The sequence below is a fragment of the Heliangelus exortis genome, chromosome 15 (genome assembly GCF_036169615.1).
Source record: "Heliangelus exortis chromosome 15, bHelExo1.hap1, whole genome shotgun sequence".
Taxonomy (NCBI): domain Eukaryota; kingdom Metazoa; phylum Chordata; class Aves; order Apodiformes; family Trochilidae; genus Heliangelus; species Heliangelus exortis.
In genome coordinates this window covers 10,791,836-10,819,619 of record NC_092436.1, presented here as the reverse complement: position 1 = coordinate 10,819,619, position 27,784 = coordinate 10,791,836, and the positions used below count along the sequence as shown (strand labels likewise).

General features: G+C 35.6%; 1 protein-coding gene across 2 annotated transcripts in view; it reads left to right on the top strand.

Moving 5' to 3' along the window:
* The first annotated feature begins 23,270 nt into the window (after positions 1-23,270).
* Positions 23,271-27,784, top strand: part of GABRG2 (gamma-aminobutyric acid type A receptor subunit gamma2) — a 62,005-nt gene continuing 57,491 nt past the window's right edge. For both annotated transcript variants that reach the window (XM_071758538.1, XM_071758537.1), the window contains exon 1: positions 23,271-24,067. In XM_071758538.1, the coding sequence (XP_071614639.1) occupies positions 23,961-24,067 (107 nt within the window). In that variant the 5' untranslated portion in view covers positions 23,271-23,960. The remainder of the gene's footprint in view (positions 24,068-27,784) is intronic.

Sequence of the window (27,784 nt, the reverse complement as noted above, 5' to 3'; positions counted from 1 at the left end):
AATAAGAGGGGAAAATTGCAGGTGAAATTTGATTAAGCAGCTCACCAGCCTTAATGTGTGTGCCTTCCATAAGTAATACCTGATTCATTTGCATAGCCTTTTTTTTTGTGGCAATGCTAGAGAAAAAATTTCTAATATTCTTCTTACTTTTACCTAATTGCAAAAGTTTAATTTGATAAAGAAAGAATTGGCAATTTATGAAAAGGCAAATAGCCAATAGCTACAAGGTTTAGACATTTTCCTATTAGACATTGTTGGCTTGACATGGTCCAATACCACCCTGGGACACAGAAATTGTCCTTGGTGTGCAATGTATCAATGTCTGCAGTCTTTTTTTCTTACCCAACAGCCCTTTCACACCACCTGAAATGATGCTCCACACTGATCCTGGGAAACACACCACAGTTCCTGTCATCTGCTGTATTTTAGCTAAAACTCCACAAATTTCTGATTTCAAATTAATATTAAATCCAAAAAGGAATGTGATGGAGGGCAAAATTTGTGTCAACAGATTTTCCCAGTACCTGATTATGTAAGACCTCATAGATGTACGAGTACAAGGTAAATAAGTTGTGGGATTTTAAAAAATATATATATAAATTTAAAAAGACACTTTAAACACAATTCCTCACCTTCAGAGTAAAGTGCCATTTACAGTTAAAAAAATTTAAAACCAAAACCTTCAGCACTGAAGGGCTTATTTCAAAGGCATAAGTGTTCATATTGTATCTAAAATACATGTTAAAATTCTGCAGAATACATAATTTTTTTAAAAAAACAATGAACCAAACTCTTCTCAAAAGGATTCAATTATTAAGCTAGCAAGGACAAACTTAAAATTAAAAAAAAAACCAAACCAGTCCTACAACCTGGTTCATTGCAATTTAATGAAATTTTATCATAAGTTTTAGTTACCTAGTACATATAAATAACAACATGAATTACTTTCAGATGCACCATTTTCAAAACTCCACACACATTGGCTAGGCATGAATTATTCATTTAATTCTACCTCCTAACATAATTTTTTGTGTGGCAAGTTATGAAGAATAGGAATTGCCTAGGTGCTATTTTCCTCCTTGACTCAGAAATATTTCTTTGCATATCCAGGGTAACTTTATGCTTGATAATATTTTTAAAAGCCACCATTTTCATTAATTAAATAAATGTTACAAAAAGACAAGTCTAATGAGAGAGCATATGTTGTGAGACAAGTTGAAAGAATAGCCCAGTCATTTCTGTAATCAGGGTTCTTCTCTAATTAGATTTTATACAGTATATGCAGTGGCATGGACAGTTATCAAGTAGTATGGATGTAAAAGATACAGTCATAGAATCATTAGAATAACTATAATGGTTGAATTTATCAAAAAACCCTGAAAAAAAAAGAGGACAGTGATACATTGCTGCTGCTTGACAATTTCAACATTTTGAGAAGGAATGGCTTAGTATCATCAGAACCTCCCCAGAGGTTTAGAAAAGAGCTTAGGAACTTTCTGGAAGTTTTAGGCCAATATAATGACTGCCACAAAGATCAAACAAGACAGTTACAGATCATCTTTTAAAACTCAATTCCAACTAAGTTTACAGACCAATGCCTCGTATTTCATAGATTCTGAGTCTGAAATGCTTAAAGAGAAACTCACAGTGGGATAGTATTACCCTGCAAGTTCATCAGTAATCAATGATTTAGGAAATCACCCTTATGTTCTTGTTAATCATTTTGTGAAGTAAATAAAGGCTATTTAGCCACTGCTTTTCTCTAAAATAGTTTTCATACCTCAGGGTTGACTTGGTAAAATTTAGAAATGAACATTTGACATATAAATCTGTCTCCAAGCATGAAAGAATTTGAAAAATCATGAAAACATGAAATTCCAGTTTAGACAGAGGCTTGGAATCCCCAAAGTGGTCTGCCAGGAAAATGTAATTGTACAAATAAGAGCCCACTCAACAAAAGACTTGGGAGGTGACAGTAGAAGGAAAGGTGACTGTTTTGCACTCAAATATTTATTGCTGAAATATTTTTTGTGAGTCCTCAGAAAACCCTGGTAAGATGGATACCATCATAACCCACTTCATAGATGACTAATGTAGCAATTCTCTGCTTACTAAAACAATGAGCTTACATTGGAGCTAAGCCAGAATTCAGTGATCATAATCTCACACTTTCCCCACCAACACTTCCAGAAGATATCCAACAGTAATGCTGGTCAACATTTCTTGTAGCCATGGTTCATCCATTTGTATATGATCACACACATCTCCTTCAGACAAGACTTAAGAGCTTCTTGGATTGAGAAGGTGAGACCATTAAACACCCTGGTGAGATACTCCCAGTCATGTTACACTTGAAAGTGAGTGCAAAACCAGGAACAGGAGCAGAAAGGGTGTTGATTTAAATGAAGGTGTCATCCATGGTGTTTGCATCAAGAGTGACAGCGAAATTACTGAGTGACTTCAGCTTTCATACATTTGGGAAGTGTCAGGGTAGGCAGTATAACAGAAAAAACATTTGTGCCAGACAGTTTGTACACCAACACTGGAGTTCAACTGAGATCTAAATCAGCAGCACATCTGTTTGGGTTTTTTTCTGTAATTATAATAAGTAGAGGAAAAAAAATTTATGATGTCTTATATTTTATAAGAATCTGGAAAAGTTTGTAAAACTACAAATGGCTACTCTTATGGTCAGACACTACAAACAAATCATAATAAACTGATCAACTATGAAAACCAGAAGGAAAATTTCCCTTATTTTTTTGTTAATTTGTGCTGCTAAATCTTTGAAGTGGTATCACCAGGCAAATTCCCATCAGTTTGCATTACATTTTCCCATTTTCCATCTCTTCAGCAAAGAGGTTTGGTCACTATGCTTTCAAACCTGCAGCTACAGAGTTCTGCAAGATGATTTTTCCTTTTAAGTATTCATTAATTTACTATTTTAATGCTGAATCTGGACTTTCCTAATTTTTTTTTAGATTTATAATCATAGCCTTAAAGAAAAAACTACTTCTTAAGAATGAGGGAGGGAGTGGCTATCCCTTGTTAGCCAGCCTGGGCCCAGCCAACCAGCAGTGTTCTGGGGCCCATGAGAGACTTTTTAGGTCTAAATAATTCCTCTTGCTTGATATGGGTCAAAGGAGTGGTATTCTTCAGGCCCTCATCTCACAAGAGCAAGGAACACTAAGAAGTCAGATATCCTGAGTACCTCCACATGAAGCTGGAGGAACGAGAGAAATCATAGAGACAGCAAAGAAAACTACAAGAGATTAGACATATTTGACAAAGAGTATTTTTGGGAAATTTTTCAGGGAGTTCAAGCGATGAAACAGAGCAGTTTTAGTTTTCATATCAGATCAGCCTTCACCCTAAAAAGTACATAAGACATAAATCTAGATACCAAGCACAGAATTACAACTGAAAATAATAATGAAGTTATATCACTTTTAAAATATGAAAATGCACTTCTGACTTTTACTTCATCAGCTTTTTTCTTCTAATAGTAACTTCAAGGAAACAATTTTGTCATAATTTAGTATTAATCCCAGTTTTACTTTACAAAATGGCAGGTATGAACTACTTTCTGCCTACTATCTATATTAAAAACAAAACCAACAAAACAACACAAAATCCTGCAACCTTTTAGCCACAAAGGATAGGGAGAAAAAACAACTGCAAAACCTGTTTTTAAGGGCTAGAGTTAAACTTCCAGTATGACGCAGAACAGATTGGTCTCAGCCACCTGTATAGCTTTGTAAAAACTAACACCTGAACTATGATGTCTAAATGTCTTCTGAATGCACATACTGCCAGTTTTTTTAACATACAAACCCAGTGCTACAAGGATTGCCACTTCAGAAAGCTGGAGAGTGCTCAGGAAGCAGCCCTAGGAAGCCTCAGGTCCCGCTAGAAGATGTTACTTGCTCACATTGTACTGAAAAGTAACAATAAAAAAAGGTAACAATTTAATGCAACACTTTGCAAACTAATGCCACAGAAGTAGTTACTCCGCTATTTTATTTTTTTTTTTCAGAAATATGCTACTACTGAACTTTCTTTCAACAACAAGTCACAGCAAAATAGGTGATTATCTTTAGAAAGAATATTAAAAACAAATTTTAAACCAGTCCAGATCAGAAGCAATAGCTGCACTGTGTATGACGGGAGACAACAGACCAGTACGCCACCTAGAGAGGTACAAAATGTAAATAAATTCTCAGCACTTCCTTCTCTTTCCTCCTAGCAACTAAACCCAGTCACTTACTAACCTGTTTGTACTGGTACCAGTCTTTTCTAGACTCTGATGCTTTAACAAACTGGCCACACCTGAGCGTGCTCTCCCTTTCACCGGCTGCAGACCTGACCTCCTGGTTAGACACTGTTATTTAACAGAGAGCCTCAGCATTTGACACAAGGATTTCTATAAACCCAAATTTTATAGAAATTAGTTCAATTGCAGATGACCAGAGGATGGAATTCAAAGGTATTTGGGATTATGAACATAGGTATATATTTAGTGTACTTTCCAAAGCACTTCCCCCCCCCCTTCTGCATCATTAAATCAAGCTATCAGCAAAGTCAAGAACTGCTGTGTTGCTAACTGCAAACAAGTGATACCAATGAAAGGTCCTTTTCAAGACCATAAAAGCAAAAAAGAGCTCATATTCATTTTACATTGATCTTATAATTCAACAAGAAGGAGCTGATACTGCATGACCTGAGCAAATTTAGTTCATGAAACACTGAAAGAAGAACAGTAATTACAGTACAAGTGGAAACATACCAATTTCTCTACTTCTCCTTTTCTCCATGTTTTAAATCTAAAAATTCCTGTCACCTGTAATGACAGTTTGTCTAGGAAACTTATTTTTCTTCTTCTTTAATCAAATCTATGTGCTAGAGATAAGAAAGAATTTGGTCAAATTCAAATGGTCTTACACGTAGACAAAAAATAACTCCACTGATTTCACCACAGTTTCTTTGCTTGTAGGACCTTAGCATTTGGCTTGCAGTAATTTTTCAAGCTAAAGCACACATGGAGAAAGGTGATATTATTCAATGCCAAACTCAAAATCTTTGTTTTATCTGTTTTAAAAAAGAATGAGATAACTGCTATTAACTTTGTCAGCATCAGCAGCCCCATGGCACATGGCTGGAAACTCCCAGAGATAATCTGAGAAGTTAAACTTCTGGTGAGAGAACATAAGGAATGAACTGAGGACTGAGTTCATTCCAGTATTAAGTGAAAATCACCACTGATATTTCTTTAGCACCAAATAAACGAATAACTAAGAACTGTAAATACCATAAAACCTGTACTTCTGAATTAAGAAATGGGTTTCTGTGATATATGGCAAGGGCAAATCCTGATAAAATTAGGGGCAAATATTCAAACTTGCCTTGGTATAGAATCTTTAAAATGTTTTAGTTCAGCAGGTGAGGGACAAATTGAAAGTGAAAGGCTTGAAATTTATTTTCAGCACATCAAATCCACTGCTGTGTCTCCTTATTTGTGGTTTTTTTTTACAAGTCTTGCAATAGACACAGATACAGAAGGAAGCCCATTCTAAAAAAAAAAAGTTATGCCAAATGTATTTTTCTCCAGCATAAGGTTTCTGTCTTCCAGGTAATAGCACAGCAATAACTAAATAATGAATTTGTTCCATACTGCTCATGACTGGAATTGATGAATTTAAATTGTAGACTTTAAAGATTTTCAAGAAAAAAAGTTTTTTCCTATACTACTTCATAATTTATCCCTACTTGAAGTTTTTTATTGTGAAACATTATTTCTTAAATCAAATATTTAGCTATAAAAATAAATTTATTGAATGTTTCTCAGCCTATTTAAATTTTTCCTACCTTTGGATTATTTTCACATTAAGTGGGAGATAAAATTATTATTTGTCCAAGTTTCTGATTAAGTTTAGTGAATAATTTTATGCAAAGTATCCTAGAGAAACACTTATGCAAATTATCTTCTAAATATATACTATTTAGTTATTAATACTTGTAACTTTTGCCTATATATTGCAACAATTATCCTGAAGATATATGAAAAATTGCAAAGCACAGGGAGTTGATGGACAAAACCAATTCATCTGGAAACGACCTTTAATATCTAGCAATAATGACCTCAAAAGAGGCTAAATTTTAACTTAAAAGTTAATGGAAAAGGCATTGAAATTCAAAGAATTTTCTCATTGCATGCAAGTTTTGTCAAAGGAATGAATGACACAGATAGATACAGAAACCAAAACTATCTTTTGAATGTCTATTATTTAACAGTGTGGAATGTTCTCTCATCAAGGTCACCTCACTGCTGTCTCATCGCTGAAGTGGAACATGAGTTAAAATCACCAGTGATGAATGCTGCAACTTTAGATGTTAATAAATGAAAATAAATGCTTGTTAGATTTCCCAGAAGTCAATCACTGTTTAAAATAATATCACACTAAATACCCCACACAGTGCACAACTAAGACCAGTACTAGAATACAGATTCAACAGAATGGTAAGTTAATACATCATGCTGAGTAGATTTTTTTTTTTTTTTTACTTATATTTCTCTCTGAATGTGGATAACTTTATTGCATTTTTTTTTTCCTTTCAAATGCTAGATTCATCAGCACTACCAGTGTTTCCCATCAGTCACACATCCAATGAATGGTACGTCCCTGGTACCCTTTGGGCACAACACTGTCATGTGGGTTGCAATATTGCTATGGGAAACCATACAGTTTCCATTTATGCTCCCTGCCCTTAGAAAAATAATTTTAGTCAGTTTATTCTTCTTAGCTGTTTTTATTAGTCAAGGCTGCAGAATTCTTCTGCTGGTTACTTGTATTTTCTTTCTAAGGTATACTGGGAATTTTAAGAAAGGACTCAGACCTAAACTCCAAAACAATCAAAATTAATGACTTGAGCAAATTCCTTTCATAGCTATGCTCAGTTCTTAGAATCTTATCCCTAGCCCAGGACTTCAGATTTCAGCAACATAAAATTTTATTATACCATTGTATAAGACCTTTGACATCTGTGACAATTAACAGTGCTGGTCCCATATTTCTTAGAAATTTTAAAAAGTTTATTCTTAACAGGTGGTGTGTGTTGTGGAATGTTAGAGAGGTTTGGAGAATGTTGGAGAATATTCCTGAATATTCTCGAAGAGATAGGAGGTACGACCCCTTTGCTATGCCCAACCCCATGTTTGGGAGGCCAATTAGATCGGCCCATACTCCGGTGCTACCTGCACCAGGGATTCGCTGTGCTACAGGTAAACACACCGGGTGTCCAATAAAAAGTTATGTTGGTGGCTGGGGTGTGGTCACGGAAGCACTATATAAGCAAAAGTTGCTGTGCAATAAACCAGAAGTTCGTTTATCAACCATATTGGTTGCACGCATTTTCTTTGCCGCTCCCGCAGGTGTGAAATTGGAAATAAATAAAAAAAAATATATATATACATATACATATATATATATATATAATAAGGTCAGTTGTCAGATATAGCCTCGTTGTTCCCTCCATCATTTGCACAGTCACCTGGACCACTGGGATACTGTGACTGTGCTTGCACAGAGCCAGGTTTTTCCTGATGGAACTGCAGAATTCAGATCTTGTCAGTGTCTGCTGAATGATGTGGTGCTGACTGCTGCACCAGTTGTGCCCAGCTCAACTCTGACTTTCAGATAGAGATCTCCTAATGACAGAACTGGAAAGTCATTGGGCATTCAATGTGTACCAGAAGCTCAAACTGCACCCCTGGAGTTCCTACCCAAGAACAAGACAAAGCAACAGGGGCATCTCATAGCTCTTCATTTGCTTGCTTGCTGCATAGGAAGAAAGTAAGACAGGAAGACCTCAGAGATGGTTCATAAACAGAAATTAAAAAGAAATGAATGAAAGTGATATTCAATAAGTTATCTAAGCCCTCAGATAAGTCACTGACCATCTGGCACTTGGTAAAATCACTTCTGAAACTACTCTAGTGAAGCTGTGGATTGACACACTACATTCTTTCTCTCTTTTGCTTTTAACTGACTCAGAAAACTGAACAGCTTAGAAATTCCGTCACAACAAATGTAATGATGACTCCTATCTTCTTCACCTTCTGAAATTCATTTTTTTTAATAGTACTTCTCAGCAATTCGCAGTGACATGTTGTAGGTGGGCTAGTAGCTCAGAATAACTTTTACATACCTTCTGATTTCATGAAACATTTGAAATAGAAGCCTGTAGGAGGGAAAACCCTTTCTGGATACATTATTTGCAGGTCATGCTGTATATGCCCCTAATTAATTGCAAGATGATAGTGTTAACGGTGCTAAAATTAGGGATAACATTTAGAAAAAAAAAAAAAAAAGTCTGCATAAGATATTCAGCAGATTTTCAGAATATCATGTGCTTGGCAGTTGATACCAAGAATACAGCAGATAATTTTAAACATAACCTAAAATTGAATCTGAGCTACAAAAAGAACAATGAAGTAACATACTGTTGTAGACACTTAAAAAAATAATACTATGTTCCCAGCCAGCAGAACAGAATTTTTAGTATTTAAAGTTAGATATGGACAAGTCTGTTCTGGAGACTTAATAAAGCACTTAAAATTGATGGAAATTTTCTTTGATGAGTATGACAGCACTTATAATTTTGGACATTCCTTCTGTCATTTTTCCAGTTTTCCAAAGGCTTGAGTTGAAAAACATTCTCAAAAATAAAATGAAAATATTGTCTTTAGGGAAAAGCCATAAAGGTTGAGTAAGCACCAGAAAAACAAGCATATTGTAGTTGCAATGTATAAACAGGAGTAAAGATGTAAATGCTAATTGAGAATTTAGGATCATGTGATGTAAAAGAATAATCTCCCTGAGAAATGTAAAACACTTGTTTTCTTAAATACCTCAAATTTTTAGCATTATATACTTTGAACTTTTAACTTTTAATCAGGCTGGCTGAATTGCTTTCTTGTGTGCAAGCCTTTGACCTTGTAAAGCTGAAATTCCTTCCTACTGTACTTCTGGGCTAGCAGAGTTCCCCTCATAGGCTGCTTCTCCTCTTCTTGCCTGCTTGAGAGTTTGACTACTGCCCCCCAGCAGCAGCATTTCACTCCTCATCCCTGAAGGATGCACAACCTGATGTGCTCTGGAACCACCACCTGCAGACACTGCAACTTAATCCTGCTCTTATCATCACAGCTGCCTTTGCAAAGGTTCTTATAACATGTGACTGCTAGTTTATATTTCCAGAAAAGGAGCAACAAATGACCTCTAAGTCGAATTCCTGCCGCTGCAAACAGGGCCAGAATGTTTTGGGGTTTTTTAAGCAGGAGCTTTGTAGCATTTTTGTATGTAGGTCACAGAGTCATATGATTTCAATCAGTTCTCAAACTGGCTTTAGAATTTGAAATAAGTTCCTTGTGTAAAACCAGAAAAGCAGCAAAACCAGCCTTCCCAGCAAAGAACAAATATCAACATTTACATAACAGGAATATAGTCCTCAAAGACCATAGAATTTGTAGAGATGAAGCTGTGAATAAAGGTTCCCTAATAACAAAGTATGTCTCTATTTTTCTTCTACCTATGAGTAAAACTCACCTATTAAATTAATAATTAGAATCTATCACTGCTACAGTCCTTTATTTGTACATAGTATAAAAACATATACAATATATATAAATATATACAAAGTATACAATACTTTCTGCTTTATTTGCAAAAAGTAAAATTCAAGACTTGTGAATCAAAGGAAAATAAATCTGTGAGTGAAAAGTCCTTGAGAATCCAAGTTGCTGCCATTTCTTACACATAGCTATCACTAGGACATATTTTGTGTTTAATGAAAATTATTCATATAATGGTTTGTTAAAGATGTCATAATATCAAATACCTCTTCTGTTTCCTAAATATTTTCAATCCTATTGAACCAGAAGGGTAACAAGATACACTCTCCTTTCATTTAATGGCATCTAGGTATAGTGTGAATACCATTTGGCTGGGAAGCTTGAGTGAAAAGAATAATGCTTCCACATGCTAACATGAGGTTTGTAGAATAAATTTTAAAATCTGATATTCACAAATGATGGTTGACAATGCCTAAATAAACCAATGGGACCAATTCAACCATGTTCCTTTTCTTTCCATTTTACTAGGAAAAATAAGTATCCAGTTATTGCCAGGATTGCCTCTGGGACCACAATAATTCCTCACCATCAGATAAAAAAAATGAAGACAGAAACACTACAAGTGATGGAAACATTTAAAAAGCAGGTAAATAAAGGAAATAAAACACTATACCAATTATCTTATACCTGCCATAGATACATCAAGTACAGATCTTATATCATTATTTCTTGATTTATATTCTTCATGGCAAACATGAAATTATGTGCTTGTTGTAAAGAACAGCTCATCTAATCATCAAGATCACCTGCATCTCTTAATAGTGCTACCAAACTTAAAGAGGAAATTATTATTTGATTATAAGTGGCAAATCTGCATACAGTAACTCCTGTGATAATGTCAGAGTTTTATTAAGAGGATCCAGCTTGATTTTGAGCCACTGTGATCCTGTGCACAAGAGGAAAATGCAAATTTCAAAACTCAAATTTCTCCAGCACTTAGAAACCTGATCTGAGTTAGATCCTTGCCAGTTAATCTGTATTACAACAGCCCTCACAACTGAGAACAAAGTGGAAACTGCAGTTCATGTGTACATAATGAACTGGTTATTTCTTCTGAGGTAATGCACTATATTCTGAAAAAAAAAAATAAATATGCTTTTTAACTGTGTTTTACTGACAGGAAAATGAGAGGTACAAAGTTTGTGGCAGAAGAAGTAGCACCCAAATTATCTACCAATTAGTAGAGTATCTCCATCTTTGATCCTATGGATTAAAATAATAAACTGGTTATTATCAGATACTTTCTCAGAAGGCAGGGGATTCAAGATCTATTAATTTTTCTAGTTTTCCCTAATTCAGGCTGGGGATTAGGAAAATTCTGAAAGCAGTGCTAAAAATCTGTTTTTCCTCAGCCTAATAATTGTTTAACATACAACAATTAAATCACACAGGGCAAATGAAGAGTGAGCATCTTGTTCCATCTTGCCCCAAAACACAGTGAGGGGGCTTTTTTAGGTGCTGTAGGTTGAGATCTGTGTATGCAGTAGAAGGTGTTATAGTGCTGGATAAATCAGAGTTTTTCACTTTTTTTTAAAATTTTTTTTTTTTTTTTCCACTGAAGACAGAGAAAGGGTCTTCCCTGTGCTCTTGGCATTTGTGTATCTAGCTCTTTGTTGCCTCTGCTATTCCTTGAAATGCTTGATAATTTAAGAAAAAAAGGGAAACATTTGGGTTACATGAAGATCTTACTTGTACCAATTAAAAATTTCATTTGTATTAGGTAGCTGAACTTAAACCATCATTTATATATTTCTAGTTGCAAGACCTGTATACAAAGGAGTTCCCCATTCATTACTGAAAAAAATTAACAAGTTTAAAAGTATAAATATAATCTGAAAGTAGAATAGATGAACAGGGGAAAAAAATTAAATTATTTAATAAAACAATGTTTTATGTTAACTCACATGTTCCTTCATATTCATTATGAATGTCTCATGTTAATATTTATTTAATGTTGGCTGATAAAGTTGGCTACCAGTATTTATTTTATTGAGGCATATGGCTTGTCATGGTAATTTTAGAACTCTATTTCTATTCCCAGTGCACATAAACTACATGTTCGTTTATAATACTTATATTAATTTATATTATTTTTATCAGGGTGTCTCTTTTTTACAGACTCTGCCTGCTCTTAAAAAAAACAGAGTACTCACAGAAAGTTTTAGGAGGAAATTTAGCATTTTTTGCAGGAATACAATCCTGTCAGAGTAGAAAAGTCATGGAATGCATGTGAAAGTCTGGCTCTTAAACTGAATTTACCAACAATACTTTGTCAGTGCATAGGCAAGTAGGCCAACAAAATGTCTACAAGGTTAGACATTGGAGACTGAAAGAACTGGAACTTTCTTGGCAATGTTACAAAACTTTGGGGAGTAACAAAGATCCTAAATAAAAAATTAGATATTGGGGAAATGAGGAGTGAAATGTGGCAGACAGCTTCAGGCCTAGAGACTCCTTTATTCTTTGCAGGCACATCATGGCAGAGTGTCTCTTATGGATATTACTGGGAATTTCATTTGCAAATGAGTTGTGCAGGTCAGATAATGTAAAATAATAAATATTTTCTTTCAAAGAAATGCAAAATTCTTAAAAAGCCACAAAGAGGAGCTACTGTTATTGTAGGTATCCCTCAAATTCCAGTGTAAGTAATTAACCAGCTTCATGCTGAAATTGGTATTATTTCACAGTGTGATTTTCTGTTTTCATATCTATACAAGGCAGAGAGAATAGCTACCATTTATTTAGTTCAATACAGTAGATGAGCTTGGATTAGAGATTATCAACAGAACATTTTTACTACTAAAAAGGTTGCTATTTACCTTTTCAGCTTCCCTCCTACCAGTTTATGTAATATAATATCTAAAAATGCTACCTTAGGCCATCTGTTCTTATTCCTATTTCGAGAACATTTTTTTGTCCTGTTTCATTCCCCTTGTTTAACCCCTCTTAGCTGTACTGTAGCTGGTCCTGTGACATTTTGCTACAGGGAAAATCCATGTTTATTTCCCTACAATGCAATAAACCAAACAAAACACTGAATATACAATTTCTGGAAAAAACCAAGACTTTAGAAAAAGAGACCTCTATAAAACCCAAACCTCTCTGCTAATAAACAACAGAACCTAAATGCTACAGAGCATCTGTAAGGAATGTTACCACCCAGAACAAGTATTATAATTGGCCTCTAGTCACTACAGAGGTATAGAAAACACACTGCCCAGATCAACAAATAGAATAAAGAAAAAATTATTTAATTACACTGAAAAGGTGAATGGGGACAGAACTAAATCTCTGTGAAGTTCTACAGCTTACTGGTTTATTCACTGCCAAAAGGAGAACAGAAGTGACAAGAAATATTCACGCATGTGGATGGCCTTTCAAGCAAAACAAAAAGGAGAATTTTCTATCTTGCTTTAAGTGGCAAAAAACCTGGCCTAAACTTGGCTGGCATTACCTCTGGGGATTGGATGCCAAGCATTTCCCAGCTGCTTAAGCAAATCTCTGTCTATACTTTGAAGCAGTGTAAAAGAACCAGGGTTGGGAACATGTTCTGACAGAGCACATCTGAAAATTCAGTTAAACCAGCCATAAACAAAATGGAAGGAACTACACAAATGTTGTTATATATAAATAACTCTGGGTCCTCGTGCAGTCATCTGTCTGTTTAAAAAGGCCTAATTTATTTGTTTTCCCAGGATTTCCTTTCACAGATGCTGCACAGAGATTTTTTTCCTATTTCTTTCTGCAGGATTGTGACTGCAATTTCCATCAGGGAGGATTATTTTGAGAAATAGTCTCCCCATCTGTTGTCTCTTTTAAACAGTGTTAAGTAGTAATTTTTGTCCTTAGGAACACTATCCACATATTCCATTACCACTACACAGCAGCAGCCTGGAATGGACACCTAGGAAGTGAGACTGAGTGGAGCAGCCTCCAAGAGTGATGTTTAGCTGAAATTATGGTTTTACATTCAAGCAGACAATAATATTCTCATTTGCTCATTCTCACCCTTCAGGGAGAAACTGTTCAAGAACTGCTGGGGTAGCTGCCTGGTGAAGTGTCACCTTCAAAGCTGAACTCTGGTTGAGCTTATCTATTTCAAAATTGGAAAGAGAGAAATTTCACATGTAAAAAACTATTTCAGAGCCAGCAGGACAATCAGTTTTAAAACAACTTAAAATGGAATAATTTTTTTATTTTCCATATCTCCACAGAGGTCTGTGAAATTTCAGTTTTGAATCTAAACTTGTGAGGTTTTCTACACCTCCCTGTGCTTTTCCCAGAATCTGTTTCACAGACCTTGATGAATAATACATAAATAAATAAATAAATCTTTTTCTGGTGGTTATGGAAACATACTACCTCAGAGGTCTAGAGAGCTGCTTCCTCAGTATGGTTCTGAAATAGCTTAGTTAAGTTAGAATAACTGAGTTAAGAAGCATCTCTGAAAAAAAGTAATCATTTCATATCCTTTGGAACAACTGCTGAAGATCCAGATGTAAAGGCAGCAGGTTAGACTTGATCCCTGCATTCACTCTGACATCACTGTTCTTGACATCGTCTGACAAAGATGAAAGTGCACAGTCCATTACTCTCTTGGCTGCTTCTTTGGGAAAAGTACAAAAAATTAAATCAATATTTGCTGAATGGAAAAGATGAAATGTTTCAGGAAAACAAATCTTGGCTTACAGCTTCTGAGACACTATTCTAAAGAAAGAGGGATGTGGAACATTTAAGCATTAGTTAAAAAGTGATGGAAAGCCTCCTTCCAAATACTTCTTGCAGTATCAGTTCAGCAGTGGATTCACAACTGTGCCAGAAGACAGTACACTTAATTTTCATGTGGATAAATTTTCAGATTCTCCCATTTTAATTCCTACTTGGTTCTATGTATCTGAGTTACCATATGATCAGAGATATTAAAAATGAAGCTTCCATAGCAACTGGTTTACTTCTGCTTAGTCTTCTTTTGCTTTATTTTTTATCATTATATTAATGATATAATGATATATTAATTTGTATTATATTAATAATCATTTTAGTCCAGCCCCCTGACATAATAGTAGCACATCTCAAAGCCTTCAGATTTTGGACTAGGCTTAACTGTGATCATCACATGACCAATTTTTAATAAGAAAATTATTGTTAAATAATTATCATTGATAATAATAATAATTAGTATCATAACCTGATTAGACATTATTCTGTTTTGTAAGTTTAAATCTATTTGAACTTACTTTTTTTTTTTGAGTTATTTTTGCTTTAAAATGCAGTTTAACTTACTGAAGTTCTAATGGGTTTGTGTTGAAACATGAACTCATTAGTTGTAACAGCTCCTCTGATAATAAAGCCTGTACTATAAAAGACATATGGAACTAAACTTGATACCTTTGAAAATAAAGGCAATTTACAATTTTTTTATTTTTGTTTTTCTTTTACCAGGAGAAGGTGCACAAAACATCCAGCATAGGAAGCAGGTACAAATCAATAAATGAAAAAAAAAAAGCAGCCAGTGGTAGGCTTCTGCAACTAACTTTGATTTTTTAATCTCATTTTTTTAAACATAAAATAAATAGTTATTATAGTTATTCTGAGTCTGGCTTAGGTAGCAGTTTTACATTTTACATTTAGCTGTTAATAAAATTCTATACTAGAGGAGACTGAACACCACCATCAAGTCTGTGAATGTCACCAATCTGGGACATGCTGCCAATGTGCTTGGAGATGCCTTCAGAAAGTGTTCAACAGACTAAGAGGAATAGCATGAAATTCAGCAAGAACAGATACCAAGTACTGCATCCAGTATGGAGTAAACCCTGGGGGTTTATTTCCCTACAATTCAATAGACAATATAAAACACTGAATATACAAATTCTGGAATAAGAAGGGAAGCAGGAAGAAAGGGAATTACTGTGTCATAGCAGTGAGGAAGGCCAGAGTCACCACTGAGGTTTCCCTGGTCCTCATCACACCAGATGTGGAGCATTTCTTCCTTCTGGGGGGTCCCAGGACAAGAAAGTGATTGATAAATCTGAGTGAGACCTCAGAGGGCCATGAAAGTGGCTGAACATGGAGCAGCTCCCCAGGACCCCCAGGGAGGTTGATCAGAAAGCAGTGCCAGAGAAAAGGGTCACTAATAAAACCAGGGTAATAAATCACTACAAGCATAATTAGGGATTGGAATGAATTGCCCAGACAGGCTTCTCCTTGGAGCTTTTCTAGCCCTGACCAGGCAAAGCCTGGTTTTAATTCAGACAGCCCTGAGACTGCTTTTGAGTAGGAAGCTGCATGAGAGACCCCATGCAGTCTTTTCCTGACTTCATCTGCTTCATGAGTGCATCTCAACAAGATACCCAGGCCTCAGGTTTCAGCCTGGCAATGTTACATTTTTCTGTGACAGGCTTTTAGAGAGATTTTGTGTTCTAAGCCACAGTTCTGAGAGATTTAAAGTGCTGAAAAGAGTCAAATGTTAAATCCCTACAATTTCTGTACTTCCTGTCACCGTATGGTCCCAATGTAGCTCCTGAAGCATCATTTCATCTGAGAAAATAGACTGTGGTAGCCAGTTAAGAACAAAGATTTGAGTATAAACCTTCACAACAGGGGAAATGTTTCTTTCAGTTTACACTTAACTATTTGGCATAGATGGATAATATAAAACTCCATAGCTTTCCCCTGAGGAGTCACTGTTAAAATATATTATGATGTTTGTCTTTTGGGGAATTAGGATGCTTTAAAACTTAGAAGCACAGAGAACAGAAATCTGTAACCACAGGTAAAAGCTAGGATCTAGTCTACAACTAATATCATCAGGCCTACATTTCCTCTTAAAAGAGAAAATGCTTGCTTTCTGCAGGGAAAAAAACCAACAAACCACCAACCAAACAAAAAAACACAACAACAAAACCCCCCATTCTCTATGGCCTACTAATTCTTTTTTTTTTTTTTTTTTTTTGGGGGGGGGGTGAAATTATGTAAAAATATGTATAATTAATTATAAATATTATACAGATTGGATATAACATTCCCCTGGCAAGGCTGCCTGTAAGTCAGCACAGACTGCCCAGACCTCAGTACTCTGGAGCCATTCCTGCTCCAGTGAACCTGCACAAAAACATTTGTGCCCAAATGGGTTCTTACACAAATGGCATGAAGTTTTCTTCACATTTACTTGCAAAGGAGATACTGCCTTGGTGATGGAAATAGATTCTGAATAATGCACTCATAGGATATAATATATCAAAATAGATTTTAGGATTATGTAAACTGTCTAAAGGAAATACTGAATCTGGCATGCAAATAGAAAGCTTTTTGCTCTGTGTTAGTGAACACTAAGTAAAATATCAAACCTAAATTGCATGTCAAATCAGATTTTCTATACAAAAGGGATGACAACCACAGGAAAAGTCAATGAAGCTGAGTCTGACGGAAAGAGTGGCATGTTTGCTGTAACACAGGTGTTGGAGACCAGTGACTTAAAATACTCACTAATGAACAAAGTCAGGTTTTGTGTTGCTGAATCTCACTTTTCTACTTTTAGTTTTCTCTTCCCTGGTGTGACAGAAAATCAGAAACAGCAGAAATATTCTTTACTGTGAAAAAAGTGATTACAATTGTGAAAACTAACATTGAAATGGAACTATATTCTGTCAAGTAATGGGCTTTTCTTACACAAATAAAAGAAAGGGCTACACCTCAATTTGCAAAGCCCTGGACTTTGACAACCATTTTGTAATAACAGTTCTACAATAACAGTCACAGTTTGTGAGGCTTGTGCTTGAGCTTTATCCTAAACATGCATGTCAAGCTGCTTGCCTGTTGTTAGGAATCTGCAGACTTCACTCTTCTGAAAAATATATGTATTTGTAGAAAAAATGATACAATACTTCTTTCAGAAAGAAATAATCAACCCTAAGATGGCCAAGGTCTTTTTCCTCATGCAGAAACCAAGTATCTGTTATTGATGTTCTTTCTGGCATTATAAATTAGGGAAAAATAATAAATGTTTTCATGGACTATGCAAATATTCTTTCTCCATCTGGGAATAAAAAGGATATCGTAGATGCACACAGTTTAAATTAACAGATTTAACAACCTCAGCAGTGGTATATTTTTTTTAAACATAATTAAGAAAAATTGTCAAATTCTGAATTTTCCAAAAGCATAAAAATAATTACACTCTGGTAAAGAAAACTGTAAGACTGAATTGGACAATTAAAGAAAAAAATCTGGATTCTATTACTCACTTTACCATTCACCTATACCTTAATACAGAACAGAGTAATAGTGAATGCTTTTTGTAAAGTGGCAAACCAGTAATTAACAGTATGAAATAAGTGTTGATAGCTCTGTTATATACAAGTGCTTTAGAACATTAACTATTTGTTTGCAGAACATATTAATCCTGCTTATTGTGAGTATATACGAGGAAAATATATTTGCAAGCATATTGCTCCATCAAATGTGCCATTTCTTAGATGATTTCAGGAATACTTGTTCAGTGTCATTCTAATGCACAACTATTCAAGTACATAGTTATGGAAAAGTGCATTTTCAAAATAATTCCCTCAAATTTCTAATGTATCTTTCCCTTTGGTATTCAGTGCTTCTAGAGGCATTGTATTGCTTCCTCTCTTGTTACTACTAGAGAACATATTCTTCCTGGGCTGGTTTCAAAAGTCATTGATCTTAAATAGAGAGGTTTAGCACAATGTGAGGGGAAAAAGCTATAGTCTGAAGACATGGTTTTCAGCTTACTTCTTGGTACAATAAAAACACACTCAAAACACCCTGTGCAAGAAACTGGCCTAATACAAATCAATATATGCTCCTGAAAATCATGCATTTGTGTAACTCCTGATGAGCAGAGACTTAAGCATTAATAAAACTGTTCAGAAAACAACCATTACGGTGTTTCTCAGGAAGTATCTTAGTATGGTGATTTCTTCACCTAATTTTGTGTGAAGCTATGGGGACCTCTAGGCTATGCTACAGAATAAGAAAGCTTTTTTCAGAGTGGTGGTAGGGAGATGGAGAATGCAGTTTGCTGAAAGAGTTTTATGGTAAGAAAATCTTAGATGTTTGCAGCACAAAACAGCACTTGTTAAGTCTGTTCCTGGCAGGAGCTTGTAAATCTAAGCACAGTGAAAGAGCTCTTAGCCAAAAACTTGTTTTCTTTGCTGTTTTAGCACAAGATCAAAGCATATAAACAAACACAGTATTTTGAATCTGTGTTTGGTTTTATTTAGGCTACCAGCATCTTTTTCTTGTAAGTCAAATACTCAGAAAGTGATTGGTAGGAATAGAAACCTGATGGAGTGGTTTAAATAAAAATTTTTTTAAAAAAACACTCACTTTGCATAAAAAACTGAAGTGAACTGCATATATATTTTAGGAAAGAACTCCCTTTTTTTTTTTTTTTAATTGCTAATCTCTAAAATAAGTCTTAATAGTTTCCCAAGTAGCACAAGATTTTTGGCTTTTTAAAAAGAGGAAGTTGAATTCTACAAGAAGTTGGCTTCAGTTTGATGGCTTTCTTGAAAGTGTATTTGCCTCTTTAGTCTTAATTTTTTCCTTTATTCTGACAACTCAAGTGAATCATCTTAATTCTAAGAAATAACACCAAACAATGCTTAAATTATACTTTTTCAGCTAATTAATAAAATCCATCTGGATTGCTACCTAATCTATTCCTATGCCAAGCTAGAATATCTTTATTCTGCACAATGACACTCAGTTTTCTGACTCCTCCATCCAGCACTTACCAGGGAAAACCAGCTGTAAGGTTCAATATTAGGAACTTTTTTTAGTTATATAAAAATGATTAGTTTTGTTACATTTGCCAAAATAGGCAGATGTGTATTTGGATACATGATGCACTATAGTTTTGAGTTGATTCATTTGGTACCTATAGGAATGTAAAATTTAGTGCAGTTGCCATAATGTTCAGTTACATTTGATTTCAAAAAGCCACCTCCTTAAAAGGCTGAGATTTCCTGTCCATTTAAGAAGTCAATAATCATCTCTAAACTATGATTTCATCTACACTAAAGAGTGTACTTTCTATTCAGTCCACCTCCATACCAATCCTTTCCAAAGTATCTGGATTTTGTGCACATGAATTAAAAGAGAATTAGATGTCTGGGACTTCTAAATGAAATCTCTGCTCACAGTCCCTTGACTTGGCAGTTCCTGATCTAGTAGAGTTTTCTTTATCAGTAAGATAATAAACTGATGATCTAATAGGAAAACACTCACACCTTTCCATACACAACCACAAACCCATATGTACATTAATAAATGTACAAAATGTACAAAAAAAAAAAAAAAAAAAATCTACCTCTCCTCTGGGAGTTTTGCAAGATTTACTTTAGGTTTTTCCATGATAAATATACATTTATACCCTTATTGGTGAGAAGAAAATGCATTGGGATCTAGGCCATTGGAAGAGTAAAAGACTACCAAATCCTAGAATTCCATCCGAGAGATGTTGCTCTTTTCCTGAGGAATTCAATATTGTGTTAAAAAAGAAAAAAAAAAAGAAAAAAAGAAAAGTGAATTAATGCAGTTCACAAGGTTTCTTTTTCTAACTAGGACATTCTATTTCTGGAGAAAAACAATTTCAAACATTTTTATAAGCATGAAAACATTACTTGATATGTAATTAACAGTCTCCCAAATAATTAATAGAAAATTTAGTTAACCACATTTTCTTATTTTGCCATTAAGAAATCATCCTTAATGTGAATTGTAAAAAACAGTAACCACTTCTTACTTAAATCTCTTTTTTTTTTCCTAAACCAAGATGAGGAATTTCAAGCTGGAGAGAACTTCCAGATATGAACATGTGATAAAGACAAAAAGAATCTTTTTTCTGAATAACTTGGCAATAATATCGAAACTGTCAGTGCTTGTTTTACTTTGTCTTTTACAATGCCTTTTATTTTTGCATTTCCTTTTTCACATATATCCTTTGTCCTTTTTGTTAATGTATGATGTAATATTTAATATAAAGGAAAAATAATTCTGGAGCAATTAAAGCAATGTTTTCTTTAGGCTTAAAGATATAGACACCTAGGGAAATCAATGGGACTGGGAACCTCCTTGTAAATGGACAAGCTGTCTGCTAGGATACAGCAAGATATTCTTGTGAATACTATTCTAGTCTGATATAGAGTTCATGTTTTGGAACAATCACTTCTGTGTTTAATTATTCTTCATAAGACATTTTTGCATTAAAAAAAAGGTCATTTTTAAAAGTCATTTGTTGTGAAGATACCATGTTTGTGCTCAGGGACAAATGACTATTTGGGATTGATTTATCACTCAAAAGGTGTCAGAAAAACATTTCACACCCGGCAGTGTCCTCATGTAAATTTGGTCCTTTGTGATAATTTATTGTGACGGAATTCTAAAACATCACTGATCTGAGCTTGCAGGCACAAAAAGCAGAATCCTGTGCCTCAGAGACAACATGTATTCAAATAGAAAACAGCCTATTATATTTCTGGTTTCTGCTATAGATAAACAAACCTTTTCTCAGCAAAGGTTATAATCATAGCCAGAGATTATAATATTGAAATGCATTAAGCATAAAGCCTAGCTTTGCTTTCTTTTCCTTCAGGGCAAGATTGCAAAGAACTGCCAGGGCAAATTTGCATTTGAAATTACTGCAAAATTGCTATTTCTTGATTATTGGTGTTTAAGTTTTCTGTATCAGAGTCAAGTATTTTGATATTCAGATTATCTTAGCTCTAATATCTACTATCTATGAGCACTGACTTGGCCTCTCTGTTGCCCACTGACATTATCAGAGGCCAAAGAACACACCTAAGTTCATGCTATCTGGAAATAAAATGAAAGTGGACACATCCCAGGTGAAAAATTGAACATGAAATGATGATACAAGCTTTAACATGCAGAAAAATCTGCACAATCTTCAGTGTATGGCTATCAGAAACCACATTAACAATGTGCATGGAAGGTACAGCTAATAAAATGCTTATAGGAACAATACTAGGGATATGACTCCATATCTTAATGATTACAAGCACTCATGAATTAGTATTACAGCATCTAACTCCCTTTGTCACACCCTCTATGTGGTAGGAAGCCTGTAAAAAAACAGTTAAGGCTGGACCTTAGCAGGTTTTTCTTCTGTTGTCTCCTTTGGCCTTGACTTCTGGCTTCTCACAAGAATAATAAACCAAAGCTCTGGAGTAAAACCAGATAATTTTGTAGGTGGTCCGGGAACTATTGTCAGCCAAAGAAAGTGTTATGGGGCAAATTTTAGTACCTGAAGTGTAGGGTAAAGCTGATATCCTCCATGTTACAGCAGAAATAGTTGTTCTAGTTAAGATGGTAACTATTTGCATGGTTCAAATACTTAGCTATCAACAATTTTGATTCGAGATCAAAATATACACAGCATTGTTAACCTTCAGAGGAACATTCTGGTAACTGATGAAAGGGATTACAGCGATAAAATCACAAAAGTATCCTGTTCACAGGTAATGAAGTACACTGAGCAAATATCAATATTTAAATGAGCATAAATGTGCATATATATACACACACACTGAGAGAGATGCAGGGAGGGCAGTTGGAATATTTTACAGCTTTTTACCTCTGAATTGGGTGTATTTCACAAGTTGACTGGAAATATGAACCAGGTACATAACTTGTCACTTTGTTTGGAAACCTGATAAAATACAGTGAGTGTTAGATAGGGGCTTGGATCATCAGAGAACTATCCAGGGGCCAAGATGTATTTCATTCAATTAGTAACACTGATCTGCTGGGAATTGTTGCCATTAAATATATACCATGATAGAAAGTAAAAAAACAAATTTGAGAAGGACACAAGTGTCCTTGGTTCAGACTGGAGTCAGTCCAGAGGGAAATTTGATACTTCTGTTCTACTAGGAGCATTTCACTTTCTCTCCATTCAGGTATTATTTAGAAGAATGATTTAATTCTCACCTGAATTTTAGAAAGATGGGTTTTGAACTGGAAAAGTGTCAGGTCACATCTCCCAGCTACTGTTGATTATGTTTACACATCAATCTCCCAGTTATACAAAGCACTGGGGAGGCTTCAAGCTGTCTATATTTGCTTTAGTTTCAGGCAGAAACATCGGGGAGATAAAAAATTTGTTATTGTAGGTCACAGTCCCAGTATTTCTTTCAGACTGAGTCACTCTTGCTTTGGGATATCATGAGATTCCCTGAAATTTTTACTTCGTTACTAGCTGCTAAATTACATTTTCGGATGATACAACTTGAGATGATTGTTCCAAAATTTGGCAAGGTTCAGCTTTTATAGCCATCTAGTACTTCCCATCTGGCCAGGAAGTAGTTCTTGTGCCTGTGTAGCCTGATTTTATTAGGGGAAGGGGAGAGAAAATCCTTGCACATTCCCCCGAATCCTATATCACACTAAATCACCTCATTCATACCGACTCCACCAAGGCTGCTTTCCCCATTTCCTGAGTTACTTAGCAACAACCATCCCTCCCTTTTCCACTCCCCCATCCATCCTTTCATTTTCTCCCCCCCTTTGCAATCAGGGTTTCCAGGCTGTTTAGAACAATGAGGATGCTCAGCAGCACAGGGCAAGCTCTTCCTTCCACCCTCCCTTTTCATGCCTGCCAAATCCTTCTCGCCTCCAAAATGAAAATCCAGTCTGTCTGCATATGTGTAATCAAAGGTTAAAAAGCACCCTGGCTGACACCACGCATGTGTTAATCTGTGCTGCAGCAGAGTGCATCATTTCCACTTTGACCTCAGAGTTAATCTGCATTCAAGCAGAAGCTCCATTGCTTTTTTCTTCCTTTTCTATTTTTTGCCTCTCATTTACTCTTTCTATCGCTTTATTGCGTTTTGTTGCATGTGTGACAGTGGCTTTGTAAATTTGTGCATATGTGTGTGTTCCTTCTTTCCTTCACATTTTTTTTTTTTTGTTCTGTGTCTATGGTTCTGTTTTCTGTTTTTTTTTCTTTTCTCCCAATTACATTATTCCCCCAGATTTGGAAGCTGCTGCCTGCTGCCTGAGCTGACGTTTTCTGATTATATCTGCAAAGGGCTTGTGCAGATCTAATTTCTGTCCCCCTGCATATTAATTCCCGCAGCTGGGTGCAATGTATCATCCCACTGACGGGACCTGGTAGGGAGGGGGGGAGAACCACTACCAAAAAAAAATTAAAGAAGGGGACGGATCCATCTGCAACCAAGACGAAAGGGGGGGAAAAAAAGGTGGGGGGGGAGAAAAAGAGATGATTCCTCCAAATCCAACAAGCCTGGGGAGCACTGCATTCTTGAATCCTGCATTTTCTCTCAAAATGATGGTGTGGGCACTTCTGTTCCTCTCTCTCATCCGGTGGTAAGATGTGCTTTCTGATTCTGTTGGGGGGGGTGAGGGGGGGAGAGGGAGGGCTGGGGGGTGAAGAATCTGTTTGCAAATTTGCAGAGCTGTGGTAAGAATGCCAGAGGTTTGGGTAGTGGCATTACATTCATTTATCTCCTAGCAGCTGAGATCTTACAATGTTTTATTTTTCTTACAATTGTTGTCTCTGCGAAAGGCACAGGGAGGGTGAGCAGCGGGTGTGTGATGGTGGTATGTGCCGGCTGCTTCACAGAATTTGATGTCATATTAGCAAAGCCTTTTATCTCGGAATTATTGTCTGCTACAGTGCATGGAGTTATAATACAGCTGTGTTTTGTGGGCAGAATGTCAGTGCATTCCTTCTTGATTTTACCTAAGCAGCCACATCATGGCTGTGCCTGGGCTCCCCGTACGGTTCTTTCATCCGTAAGGAGCCAGGGCAAGGATTTCCGAGCAAGGACAGAGATGCAGATCCCTGCACAGCCCTCCCAAGGAAGGCAGTGCTGGGCTGCTGGCATTGCCCACCTACCAAAATATTTTTAATGCTGATGGATAAAGCAATGGAATGTAATAGTGTTCACTGATGATACGAGATGAATGTTTACAGTAGCATTTACCCCCCCCTTCCCCCCCCCAGCTGACACACGAAGATAACCTGTGCACGCTGCATGTGTACTGGATACATAAATGCAAAGAGGTAAAAATCTAAGCAAGGAGTTTAAATGTGTAGAAAGTGGAGAGGGGAGTGAGTATTGCTGCATTGCCAAGCATTATGCTGAACCAGACATTCTTGATAAAATTTGTGGACTGTGCACTTAACAGGTTAGATGAGGCAGTAGCACTGCAGTAAGGTACCTGGCCTTTCAGCTGGTACTAGACTTTTTTTTTGTCATTGATATATGGGAAAAACTAGTGCCCACTCTCTTTTTTTACTATTAATGATGTATTCAGGCAGTCTCCTCATTCAATTTACCTTCTTTCTTACCCTATCCTCTTATCTAGATGATACCATACTAAGAACAGTTTACTACTGTACTAAGAGCTGCTTTTCGTTTGCTTGCTTACTGCACTGGTAGGATTTTAGTTCTAAGCCAAAATAATAGAATGCCAAAATTATTGGCCAGAGAAATTAAAAGCTGCCGGGTTTTAGAGTAACTTTCTTTGCACAAAAAGGACTTTAAAAAGAATTCCTGTGGAAAAAAAAATGGTTCAAAATGGAGTAAAAAGTGAAATAAAACTTAATGAGACTATCATGAGGGATACTTTGGTACTGGTAGTAAGACAGGTGTGAAGTAACTCTCTTACCAAACTGTTTATGTCTACTATGTGAATGCAACAATGGAAAAAGCTTTGACAGGTTTTCATGAACATGGGGTCTGAGGTTATTTTGACATAAAACTTCCCTTAAAATAATCCCAGGTACTCATTTTAACACACTTCCTTCCCTCCACTCATCTTTCAGAATAACTTAGACTGAGAGGAATTTTGCAGAAATTATTTCATAAGCTTAGAAACTCTTCATATTGCAAATTAAAGTTTTATCTGAGCAAAAGTTTCTGTTTTCTGTTTGTAGCCATGTGATAGACAAGATGGTTTCCTCTGAGGGTTTCCTGACCTCATAATTTTGAGGTATAAATAATAGAGAAACAGTGGTAAAAAACTACAAGTTAAGGGGACAATTAACCTTAGTGCTTTCCAAATATATTTAAAATATTATTTTAATTCAAACAATCAGGGCAATTTTCTCTTTCTGTCATGGAAGAAATCTTATTCTTAGTTTTGAAAACTCATGGACCAAGAGAGTGTTACAAAAATCTATCTTTGATACAGTTTGTTTACAGGATGGAAGTAAAAACTCAAACACTTCAGAAGGAAGGGAATAATATTCTATAATATACAATATTATAATAGTAATATATAATAATATTATAATAGTTTAGTAATAGTATATAATATAATAATATTGTAGTATGTGTCACTTGTCTTGGACACAGAAATTCTTGAAGGCCAATGCAGCTTAAAACTACTGAATGAGCTCTGTGTTATGCATATGAACAAATGTGTTGATATAAATCAGAATAGACACAAAATCTGAAGTTTTTGCTGAATCTGATCAAAGTAATTGACCACGTAAAACTTGATTACCCAAGTTAATAAATTGTATCACAGTTTTTTCCCCTATCCATACAAAAAATTACTGTATAAAGAAATTAATTGTTCCACATTTGTTGATATTTAAAGATTAGAGAAAGAGGAGGAAAGTTAAGGCAGCATTCAGACACTAATGGAAGTAGATAAAGTTCTGGCATTGACTTTAGCAAATCATGATTTGACTGAATTCAGAACATGTCATATTACAGCTCTGCAGTATTTTACCTTTACAATAATTTTATGCATCATCTTTGTGCCATGTATAGAGCACCATCCTTACAATTGCACATAGTAAACTTTTAGGAAGTACTTTTCTCAGTGTGTTTCTTGGCATTAATGACTGTACTGCAAACTTCTTGCATAAAGTTCCCATATTATTTTATCACTCAGACAAGTCTAACAGCACTGTGCTGCCCATCATATTGACCAAAGCTGCGTTTCAGTGAAAACTAATGAAACCAAACTCTAAATTTCTGAAAACAGGTCATATTGGAGTTTGGAAAGACTTTTGAAATATAAGTAAATTAGTTTAATATTTGCACATCTTATTATGGGGTTTAATTGAAACTTATTATTTGATTACACTTACTGAACACATTAAATGTAATAGATCTCACCACCTATATTTCAAGTAGATTTAAAGTTACACTGTGCACAATATTTATATGTAAGTTTTAGCAGTTGGTTTTGCATAATCCTTAGCTTCAACAACTTGACTACAAAAATCACATGATCACAGCACAATGTAAAGTCCAGGTGTGAAATGCTGGACACCACCTACTTTTATTTTTTGCACTTGTTAATGCCCAGGTACTCTCATGGCAATATTTCTATGATGCAGTTGGATACCTAAATCTGAAAACTGCCAAGGCTGACCAGAGAAAACAAAAAAAAAGCAATCATTTTAGCATCTAGAGTTAGGTGCATATGTATGTACTTTCACATATATATTTACTTCCAGTAGCAAATTACTAAACAAGGGAGTTAATAAAATTGTTTTGTTCTTGTAAATCACCAGCAGTGTCAGTTTGGTCCTTGCACTGTGTGATAAGTGATACAGTAGCAGTGGTTAAAAGGGTCATGAATATCCTTCAGCTGAACAGGCATTTGGAATTACTGTAAAGGTTGCCAGTATCCATTTGGTATTAATTCTGCAGCTGCAGTTGCTCCTGCACTAGCTTCCAATCCTGTAATACAGAATTTAGCACTAATATTAACTCAGAGGTCTCATTGAAACCACTTGGAGCATTACTGGAATAAGATGTTACTGAACAAGAGAGTTTCTTAACAAGAATGGTCCCTTTTAAAGAAATGTCGTGACAGAAGATGTCAATCTGTGTGCTGTTGAATGATGACTTTATCCTTGGCTATGGCACTGTGAAATTGAGTATTTAGTGCTGATTGGCCTCTGCACTACAGTGTTTGTTTCAGGACACCTGAGGCTGTATGGACACAGGACTTACACTCTATTTGAATGTTTCAGGGGTAGTGAGGGGGGTGGTTTTGAGTTTTTTCATAGCCATGCAGCATTCCTGGTTGCTGTCACTTGTACTGCTGGGCTAC